The sequence below is a fragment of the Podarcis raffonei genome, chromosome 2 (assembly GCF_027172205.1).
Source record: "Podarcis raffonei isolate rPodRaf1 chromosome 2, rPodRaf1.pri, whole genome shotgun sequence".
In the NCBI taxonomy this organism is placed as follows: Eukaryota; Metazoa; Chordata; class Lepidosauria; order Squamata; family Lacertidae; genus Podarcis; species Podarcis raffonei.
This window is the reverse complement of record NC_070603.1, coordinates 52570600-52581694: the sequence shown is the minus strand read 5'-3', so window position 1 is coordinate 52581694 and position 11095 is coordinate 52570600. Positions and strand designations below refer to the sequence as shown.

The 11095-nt window shown below is 43.6% G+C and overlaps 1 protein-coding gene across 1 annotated transcript; it reads right to left on the bottom strand.

Annotated features, from left to right (window-relative positions):
- Positions 1–3464: 3464 nt before the first annotated feature.
- Positions 3465–10855, bottom strand: BNIP1 (BCL2 interacting protein 1). Its single transcript, XM_053376618.1, has 6 exons — positions 10739–10855; positions 9173–9265; positions 8582–8673; positions 7644–7745; positions 6862–6980; positions 3465–4050 (listed from the first exon to the last, which is right to left on the bottom strand). Exons 1-6 carry the CDS (start codon positions 10820–10822, stop codon positions 3854–3856), a joined length of 687 nt encoding a protein of 228 aa, XP_053232593.1. The 5' UTR covers positions 10823–10855; the 3' UTR covers positions 3465–3853.
- Between the last annotated feature and the right edge of the window lie 240 nt (positions 10856–11095).

Below are 11095 nucleotides of genomic sequence, written 5' to 3'. Positions count from 1 at the left end.
GGGAGGGCATTCCATAGGGCAGGCATGACTGCGGAGAAGGCCCTCTGCCTGGTTCCCTGCAACCTCACTTCTCGCAGTGGGGGAACTGCCAGAAGGCCCTCAGAGCTGGATCTCCGAATGATGCTTGGGTTTTGGAAAGTCTCCAGGGGATCTTCCTCTCTATGTACTTAAGCCTTTGGATGTGGTGGTGACGATAGCTAACGAAAATAGCAGCAGCAACAGGGTGTGGCCCACCTGGCTTCCTCCCTCTGTTTTCAAGAGGAGCTGTGCATACCTACAGGCAGGCTTGCATCTGCAGCTTGTCTATTCTCAGCCTCGCTGGATTGCAGCCAGCCAGCCATTCCCAGCCCTCTCCCAGCTGGCATGCGCGCCTGAGCCACTTGGCAGGCGACAGCCACCACATGCATCTGACGGTGGCATTTTTAGAAACACCACAGCAATGAACTCACCCTCCCGTTTGGAGGAAGCGTCTTAATGCGGAAAGCATCTCTCTCCAATAAGCACATTCCCTATCCCACATCAATTCATTGAAATGTTATTTATGTTCTCTACACACAAGTCATTCTATTGTCTTTAGGGCAGTCTAATTTGAGGCGGATACTGCTTTGGGTGCAGGGTGACTGCCCCCCTCACCCCCATGTGCAACTTGTTAAGCAGTGCAAACATACGTATTTTGCAACCGAAAAAGGAGGTGGGTGATCTAAGCAACAGCTTTCGCCACAGCCATTTATGGCAAGCGGATGCCAGCCTTGGTTCGGTATAAGCAACTGCCTATGGGGAAGCCCGTATTTCCTGCATGATAGTTGTACGGTGATCAGACCTCCACAACAGTGGCTACATGCCAGCCTGGGTAGGTTTGGTATAACAGCTAATTGTTAGACAAATTGTTTTAAGTGATTGTTTAACTAAGCTAAAAAATAAATGACTCATATACTTCTTCTTTTTTTTTTGCAAAATTGTGCAGAGATTTTTTGTTTTGCTTTTACTTCCATTGAAAGTTTAGCACAACAAAATTGCATTGAAACTTATTACAGACTGCAGGGGTCCACGATGCTTCTAATGACAACAGTTGCATTGTATTATGTGAAGACAGCATACAAATCAGCAGCCAAATTGCAAGTTAACATAAGATGACAAATAGGAACCATGCCTCCCTGAAGTCTCCTTCTCGTATTTTCCTACTCCCTAGCCTACCTTGTTAACTTTTCAACATGGGCTGGATGCCAAACACAAATGACCCCCTTCAAATAGGGTTAAGTTTCCACAGCCTTCCAATTTTGCTGTATTTTCATGCATACTACAAGCAGCATATACAATGAGCATTTCAACTTTAAACAATAGCTACCCCTTTTGGACATCCACAATATGGGTTCCATCTGAGGTTAAGCATCAGATGCTATGGTGGATAGAGAATACTTGTGCAAAGGTCAGAACTTACAGGATTTGGGGTACCAAAAGTCCTTTGCATGAGAATGAAGAGAAAAGGTTCTGAGATGGACCACACAGCCAAGACATTGAAACAGGCTGGGCAGGCATTTCAACCCATTGATTTGATTAAGTGTTGGGCATTTGATTAAGTCTTCATCAGAGGCATTTACACTGGTGCAAGATGATATAGCACTGGAAGTTTTATGAAAGGAAGGAAGGAAGAAAGGAAGTTATTCAGCTACAAATAGATAAAGAAAAACATTTGAAAACACACTCAAGTCTAAACCACAGAGCCTAGGGCTTGCCGATCAGAAGGTCGGCAGTTCGAATCCGACAGGGTGAGCTCCTATTGCTTGGCCTCTGCTCCTGCCAACCTGGCAGTTTGAAAGCACATCAAAGTGCAAGTAGATGAATAGGTACCGGTCGGGTGGGAAGGTAAATGGCGTTTCCGTGTGCTGCTCTGGTTCACCAGAAGCGGCTTAGTCATGCTGACCACATGACCGGAAGCTGTACGCCAGCTCCCTCGGCCAGTAAAGCGAGATGAGCGCAGCAACCCCAGAGTCGTCCGCGACTGGACCTAATGGTCCAGTCTTTACCCTTTACCTTTAAGATACTAGGAAAAAGAGAATTGTAGAGGGGGTTTGTTTTTAGAATTTGTGATTTTAATAAATACATTACACTACCATGCAGTAGTGCTGATAATGAAGATATGCATGTCTGCTTTCATCTTTTGATCAAATCCATATTCGAAAACCCCCCAAAGAATGGCATTCATAAAGAAAAAATATCCACATTGTTTGCTGAGCAACAACACAATGTTGGAATTCCATCAGCAGTGTCAAACACTTTTGGACAAAAACTATTAACGGTTGAAAACTTTTTTCTAGGTTGCTTCCACGTTGCCAACCTAAATTATGCAGTCAATGCAGAGTCTTTTAAAAATGTTTTAAACATTTTTAATTTTATTTTATTTGTACTTAGTATTAACTTTTTGGTGCTTGCTGCCCCGTCCTCCTTCGAGAGGAAGGGCAGGCTAATAATAATATAATAATAAACAAATAAATCTATCATGGGTGCAGAGCTGTGCGTATATGCAGAACAGTTAACAGCTGAGATCCTTCTCTACTCAGCAACTTAGCTGGATGCACATTGTTTGGGGTGCATGGCAACATGTTCAGCCATTAGTTGAAATGAAAGACGCTGCTCGTAGCAGCCAGTGGCCCAGCGTAGACCAGATCCCAGGAAGCAAGCAACTCATGCCGTGCTAACATAGCCTGCATCCATAGCTTTGGGCTCAGCTAATGCCCATCTGTGTGTCATGGCTGTGGACAGTATCTGAGGCTGCAGTTCCACTGGCACAGCAGACTTCCATGGAGCAAACATCTTCCTCTCTTCTTCCCTCCAGCCGCTCACCACAAGACCAAGTCTGGAGGGTTGGGGGACCATCCAGAACAAATTTAGAGGCAACGCAGGGGGAGGAGAGAATGTGGAAGTCCTGTTGCACCAGTGGAATGCTGCTGGCCTGACACTGAATACAACCCCGCGTGCTTAGGACATTATGTACCCTGTTGAGAGCCGACAGGGAAGGAGAGGGGCTCTATAGTGTCTTACAGGGATTTCCTTCCATGCTCACAGGCCTGCAGTGGTGCAGCTGTAGCCACAGGAAGAGATGGGTGATGCCACTGACTTGTAATCCTGCAAGATATTCCAATGCCTTTTAAACTGACGAGGAAACAGGAAAAGGACAGGGAAGTTTCAGGAGCTGATATGCCAAGCAATTTACATCTCTATCCAAAGCAAATCTTGGAATGAATCAAATGGACTGACCTGAGCTGCAACCTTAAGATAAACAGATGGACAAAGGAAGATACAGTACATTTACAATAATGCCAGTTATGGAGAGATTTTAGAAATCGCCTCGTTGCTTCTTTCATTTGCGGAAACAACTGAAGTAAAAGTAACTTAAAGGGCGACGTTTTCTCTTTGAGTTCATAAGGTATTTTTTTATTTAAAAAATCAGGACTCCCTGCTCTATCTGTATTCAAATACACTTTATTAAAGGAATGTATCTAAATGTATTTTCAGCAATACCGTCCCCCTCCTCTCAGGAACAGATCTCTGGAGGAAGGAAGTGGAATACACATTCCAAGCCAAAGACAAGAGAGAGGCTTAATATGTCTTCCACCATCCAGTTCAGAACTGACACCTGCCATTCTCAGAGAAACAGGTCATATTCTTATTGTTCCTTGCCCTAACCTGCAGCTCATTTAGCTGACATAAGCAAGTCTAAATCTTCGCAGACTGCTAATATGTTCTGTTTATGAACATTTGTGAATGTTCTCTTGATTAGAAGAGTGTCAGGTCTTTGTGAGAAAGCCTTCATTCATCCTTCCTCAGTCATGCTTCCTCTCTTCATTTGAGAATTTTACAAAAAGGGGAACAGTCTCTTCTTCAGGATGTAAAGCACAGTGGCCAAAAACAAGGCAAGGGCAAGAAAGATAAGCAGTTTATCTGTCAGCTCCCTGCGGTTGTACTTGGTAATGAGCTTTCGTCCCAACTGTATTGTCCCGGACATGGATTTGAATTCCTCATTGGCATCCAGAATGGTTCGTGAAGAACTGACTGAAAAGAGAAAATGCAACATTTCAGCCCAGTGTTTCAAAGGCACTATCAAAAGCACACATACTATGCAAGTCCACTTTGGGTCCTGTAGCACAGAGTACAACACACAATGCAATAGGTACATTGGCTCAAAGCCCCATGGAAACAGGCTGTAGAACTTTTCCATTTGAGAAAAGCTGAGGACAAGTCTGGTGAAGACAACACAGCACAAAGGAGATTGTTCCATTAGTGCAAGCATATCTGCTTGCCTGATGGAATGATGTCCCCTCTTCTTCCCCAACCCACCAGAGCATATTTGGGGAAGGTTCAGGGAAAGACATGCAGCAGGAGGGGAGAAATCCTGTTGTGTCAGAAGAAGTCTAGCTTCCATTAGCAAAATGGGTTAGCTGAATACAGCCCAACATTTGCCTTCATCCAAGGACCACCACAGTCCAAATGGCCTTGCATTTTTCTATGGAGCCCCATTCTTAGAAGACAAAAATCAGAGCCAGCCCATACCCATAAGTGAAATTGATCGTGATAAGCAAGTCTCCCTGTTGCAATTAGAAAAATCTAATCAGTCCAAAATATCATAATGAAGCCAGATGGAATGATACCAACTGGCTAAGTAGAAAATACATAATTGGCAATGGGAGTAAATGTAGATTTAGTGTCAATGGTGTGCTATCCGCTGCAAAAAAATGACAGATACTGCAATGTTGATGTTACTTGATAACAGGCTTTGTGAGATTTCCAATGTGGCAGTTTAAAAGCCAGAATGTCCGTTTTCACCAGCTGCTAATTTAGAATGGAGTGGAAAATTTTGAAACTGAAAAGAAAAGAGTTAAGATGATACTGTTTTGATACATTTCCAAACAAGGTTAGAATGTGGATCAGGAGCTGTTTAAAATCAATCATGATAATACCTTGGGGAGAAATTTAATACAGCACTAAGGAGATCACTTTATCAGTGCAAACATTTTTGCTTGCCTGATGGAACTATCTCCTCCTCACTCCCCTTGTGGGTTGTTCATGGGTTCTCCCAATCCTCAAGGAAGGCACAGGGGGAACACTGGGGTTAGGGGAAGCCCTGTTGCACTAGCAGCAGTCCTTGCACAGGCTTCCACTAGCAGGACCATTTAGTTGAATATGACTTACGGACTTCCTAATACACACAAGTTGCTCTGATGTCCAGCACCTTTTCTCTGAAGTGAGCAAAAGGTCATTTTTTAGGCTTTCTCTCTTGCAGAAATGTCAAGTAAACTAAAAACATGTGTGCTGATCATAATAAATTACTCAGCTTTGCAACCAAGTACAAAATACATTGCAAGAAGTGGCCCTAAAATGAACCACTGTGCAAGGGCTTCAGTTTCCATTATGGGAGGTAAATTAAAACACACACTAATGGCAAAATGTTTAGAAGCAAGCAGCTAAGGAACCAGTATATTCCTACATAGGTGGCACCCAAAAGGGCATTTCAGTTTGCAAATATATTTTGCTTGAGAATGAAATTTTATCAGAACCTAATACGTTTCTTTGCCATTTTATTTTCCAACCAAAGAGAAAAGTTTTGTCATTCTCATGGTACATGAAAGATTGAGGTTGTTTATCATGGGAAGTGACAACTGTGGGCTTCCTGACTCCAGATTATTTATTGCTTGCTGCTGTAAGGACTTCTTCATTTTTCCATCGTGGCAACATTTTAATGGTAGATTAAGTACAGCTGGCTTTTTCAAGACGAGTGACCTTTGCTAGCTATACCTCAACCAAACAGGATGGACTCTTTAACAGAGGACAGTCTCACTGCCAAGACTGTCACTTAGTGAGAGAGGAAGCATACACTGAGGAGCTGCAGACAACCATCAGCCCTGGAGGGAGAAGGAAGAGAAGAGGCGGACACTGCGTTTATTGAATCCATCCCTTCTGTTTCTCCCAGCAAAGAAAAGGCAGAAGGTCCAGCTGGTCCACTTTCCAAATAACCCACAAATTTTAACAGCAGATTTGATATACAGTTTTGAGGGCTGAAAACTGTCAGGCCAAACTCTGTCTTTCTAACTCAAAGTCCAAAACTCTTTTAGAAATGCTTTAAGACATTGCTTGAGTTGAGTGAAAGAAGTTAATGTGAGTGGGAGTTAACTATTGGTGCACTTTAATAAGAAAAGCCCCATTTGAAAAACATGCATGTTCTTCAGAGTCCATGCTGTAGAGGTCTGGATTTGATACATGGTATCCTGATGTATGATATGATGATACGACATGATATGACATGACTTGACATATTATACTATAATATCAACATGCTGGTTAGGGAGAAAGGAGCGTTTCTTTTTCCATAGCTAGTGAAGTAGCCAAGAGAGCTACTGGAGGAGGGAATCAATCATGTTCCTCCTCCTCTGCCATTTCACTGCAATTCTGTGCTTCCCAGCATAGGATTAAATATTTAGCTGTAGGAGGCAGCAAGCGAGAGAAAATGAAGTGGGGGAGTGGGAGAGAGAAAAGGTATGCACTTTTGTGTTTTTATATTGTAAACCATCCTGTGATCTTCGGATGAAGGGCAGTATAGAAATTTAATAACTAAAGGGAGTTTAATAACTCCATGGCAGATCTGGAGGGTGGAACATGAGAACAGGCCTTTCAGTAATATCTTCCTGTTTGTGGAAGGTTTTTAAATTTTTATTGGTTGGCTTGCTGTAAATGGAAGTGTTTATACTGTGTTGTTAAGTTGCTTTGATGAGTCAATCAACCATTATTATTATTACTATTATTATTATTATTATTATTATTATTAACAACAACAACGACCAAAACTGCACACTGTGGTCATTTACTTACCTAAGGTCTGCATTGTCTCCTCACTCTGCCGTACCTGCTGAGACATCATCCTGCTAATACCCATCAGGTTCTCTGTGATGTTACTGGCCCCCTCTGCCAAACTTTCCTTTGTAGTTTTTCTAAAAGAAAAGAAGGGGGTGGGAATCAAACTTAATATAAAAACAAAATTACATTCCCGATTACTCAAAATGCTTCAAAAGTGATGGGAACCATAGAGCTGGAAGATATCAGCCAAGCATTCAGATACACATACAAATGCAAGCATACGCCTTTAACCTTCTGTTTCAAAGTAGGTCTTAAATTAGAAATCAGGGTGAATTATTCATACAAGGTTTAGGTTAATCTTTAAACATTTCGTCCAAAATAGCCATCTGGCTGAAGTAAAGGGGTAAAATTAAAATGTAATCAAGTATCAATACATCTAACTTGGCACAATGGCAAGCAACCATTTTAATGATCTGAGATCCTGTTTGCTCCTTACTGTGCAATCCTATTCAGAAGCCAGTAAGTTAAACGGGGCCTAGTCAGTCAGCAGAGCATGACTCAGGGTCGCAGGTTCAAGCCCTGTGTTGGGTGGAAAATTCCTGCCTTTGCAGGGGGTTGAACTAGATGATCCTCGTGGTTCCTTCCAACTCTCCAAGTCTACGATTCTACTCGTAGGTAGGTGGGCACAATACTGCAACCAGTGACCTCCTAAAGCAGAGCTTGACACAAAAGGCTTAGGAAGTCCCACCACATAACACCTGGCAGCCGAATTCCACAGTTATAAAAGGACTGTGTACCTTTGTCGTAAAGGATCTCCACCTCGAAGCAGTTCATCTTTCTCTGCATTGTCAATGGCAATTTTACAAGCTAGATTTGCCTTCCTCCAGGCTGTCTGATTGCTGAAATTATTAATATAGTGAGATTTAGCACAATGGTGATAGAAACACCCCTGTCTGTATCAAGAGCAAAGCAACAAAGATAACTGCATACATTAAAAATGTAACACTCCATTATTATTTGACTTAATTAACAACGATCATTAACGGACATGCTATATCAACACTATTAACAGCTGCATCTTGCATTTTCCTCACCTTTTTATGTTCCACTCTTTATCTGACCAATATGAGAACGCTGTTCCTGGCTCTGCTGTCCGTTCAACAATGAAAAGGTCTGGAAGTCCGAAGAAATGAATAACAGTCCATCCTATTCTCTGGAAGGTTGCTAAGGACACTCACAGCATTGGATGGATGCCCTGAATTATGCAGCTATCATTGAACTCAATGGGACTTACTTCTGAGTAGACGTATAGCCAGTACAGTGCTGTGAGTCTAACCTAGACACCCTCCATGCTGTCACTGTTGCACACAAGTCTTATCTATGCCAAACACGTGTCAGAGCTCTAAGTTTGTCGGTGCTGACACCAATTGAAGGTTGGGAGGAAGGGGATACAAGATCTCAGCCTAAGCACTTATTGGGAAGAACTCTATGCTGCACAAACAGATTCCTGTTCACACAACAGGACTTTACTCTCCTTGTCTCCTCCCCTGCAGGCCCCCACATGCCCCCAAAATCTGCTCCAGAGGTCCCCCAACTCTCAGGAGTAGATTATGAGGGCTGCAGGAAGGAGGAAAGGAAGGTGGTCTTGTTGTGCAAGTGAAAGTCCATTTTGCTTGCACATGGACACAGCATTGGATACAGCCCAGTGGTAAACAATATTTAGGGTTTTACTGACCTGAGCATTTGCTTCTTATGGTTCTCTACCTCTTGGAGCAATGCTTGCTTTTCTGATTCTCTATCTTGCTCTTTTGCCATCTGCTCAAGCTCCTAAATCAGATCCGTGAACAGCAGGTGCATATTATCATTTTAAATATTATTTTTATTCAATTTTAATACAAGCAACAACAAAATTCATTACAATGTTGTTCCTACTTGGTAATAAAGTCTAGCTGTTCTCTTGGGTATTTCTTTCCTAATCAAATTATACACAATTATTCTTTTAGCACATCCTTTTCAGCAAAAAGATAGTTGGGTCTTTGGGTCACATTTTGCTTATGAGTGACAGAATTGGGAACCAGGTTTCTAAAAAACTGTTATGCTTAGTGACATGCTATTTTCAACAATCAGTTTTGCTGTAACAGAAAAGGAAGCTTATTTGTGGCTCAGTCGGCAGAACATGAGACTCTTAATTTCTAGGTAATGGGTCCGAGCCCCACATTAGGCAAGAGATTCCTACATTGCAGGGGGTTGGGCTAGATGACCCTCGTGGTCCCTTCCAACTCTAGGCTTTAGCAACTCCCCACCCCAAAATCTATTTAGTCCTCACCTGTATTCTAAGCCGTAAATGCTGAAACTTTTCCTTTACTTTGGCATTCAGTTCTGTAAGTGTACTTACAGGTCCCATACAATCCCGAATGTCCTAAAGGAAATAACAAGCAGTGTATAGAATAAACACATTTTTACATTGATGTTCTCTTGGGCTGTATGTTCAATTGCCAGCTTGATTGTTTTAAATATAAAGTGTAACCTTTTTAAGAAAAAAAAATGTTTATTTTAAATGTTGAAATTGCAACCACCAACAGGTTGCAAATTGACACAGAAATATCATCCATATTATCTGCAAGCAATGTGAATTTAGTCCTAAAGGCTGCCCCAACTGCTACAAAAAGTTACACAGTAGCTGATGTGCTTCATGCAAAGATAGTTACATGACAATCCTACATATAAATCAATTATTTAGAAGGATGCACACTCACTGTGCAGGTACACCTATCCATGGCTTCGCCTTGTGTGAGCACACAACAGTAAATGCATGCAATGGTTAACATTTACAGCTCTAATTCCTACTTGGAAGTGCCTTCTCTCTATAAATTTACTAGCATATAAAGTGGCCCCCTCTGAGCCTATTTTTGGAAGCTAGGGAAGCCTGGCATTGTGAGAACTGAACTGAAGGGGAAGGGAAGGAAGGAGCAGAGGGCATGCTTGTTTCATCACATTACTGTGTAGAGAACCTAATCAAACTGCTTAAAAGTTTCATCATGCAAAACTGATGCCCAAGTTGCCCGCATGAAGTTGTAACAATGCCAGTGGGTACCCCCTGATGGGTACTAAATATGTTTTTCAGATCATTAAGAAGCTGGCTGCCCTGGAAAGCTACGGCAACATCATTGCATTGTTGCCTGCCAACCGTGGGAAAGAGCAGGAGGCAAAGAAGAATTAGTTATCTACAGTGTGATGAAATTCTCAAAGGTTCTTATCCCTACCAAAGGTTTCTCACACAGCAACATTGCACGAGGCACTCCCACCATCAGACATCCCAGCTCCCAGTGCCGCCTCCAATCACGGCACAGAAGAGAGAATATCACATTGTGAGCAGATTTTTTCCAACACAGAGCTGAAGCTGGGAGAAGTTGCAGGAACTTTCCCTATCGTGGAAACTTTCAAAGGCTGAGGAGGCACCTCTCCAGGGTCTGAGCCTGACACCTCTGCAGCCAAAAAGCTGTGAGGAAAAACTGCCATCGCACCACCAGCAACACAATCATGCGGCACCTTAAAGACTTAACTGCATCTACTGTGGCACGTGGAAATTTTTGTGAATCATCAATTACATGGAATGTCACCCTGAACTGGCATTTGTGTGCATCCTGAGAAGTGCACGCCAGCGCCCCACAGCGGGCATCGTTGCAACTGCGTTGGTCTTCAGGTGCCACGTGACTCAGCTAGGACGCAGGCGGAGAGGGGGGGCGCTAAGGGAACCTGGCTGTCCAGAGGGGGCGTGGCCACGAAGCCCCACCCACCCCGGCATAACAAAAGACGGAAGCGCGTCTCTGAAGATAAGCGCTTAGCTGCCCGTCGCCCGCGATGTATTGACCGAGGCCGGGGGCTGCTGTACCTGCACCGCCGCCTTAATCTCCAGGTCGAATTTCACGATCTCTTGGTTGCAAACTCGAACCGGCACGTCACCGGCGGCCGCCATCTTGGGAGGAACTACGGCGAGCGCAAAGGGGACAAGAGAAGAATTTCGAAACGCGGCCTCTCCGCCCCGCCCTGGTAGGCGGTGCCAACAAGCAGGAAGAAAACAAACCGGCGGCAGGAGGAAGGCGGCCGAGGAGGCTCCTCCCTTTTCGGAGAGCCAGCCCCTCCCCACCCCTCACTCCGTGCGGCCCCCCCCCCCCCAGTCTGCATTCGTTGGTCTTTTAGGCGCTGCAAGACTCGCCTGGCTCTTTGCTGCCCGGTTGCATTTGCTGCC

Excerpts from the sequence above, each read along its gene's own strand:
- BNIP1 (XM_053376618.1), bottom strand. The coding sequence starts at position 10,822 with ATGGCGGCCGCCGGTGACGTGCCGGTTCGAGTTTGCAACCAAGAGATC. Across the intron at positions 9,266-10,738 it reads AGATTAAGGCGGCGGTGCAG|GACATTCGGGATTGTATGGG; the intron begins GTACAGCAGCCC and ends TATTTCCTTTAG. Across the intron at positions 4,051-6,861 it reads GGAGACAATGCAGACCTTAG|TCAGTTCTTCACGAACCATT; the intron begins GTAAGTAAATGA and ends TTCTCTTTTCAG.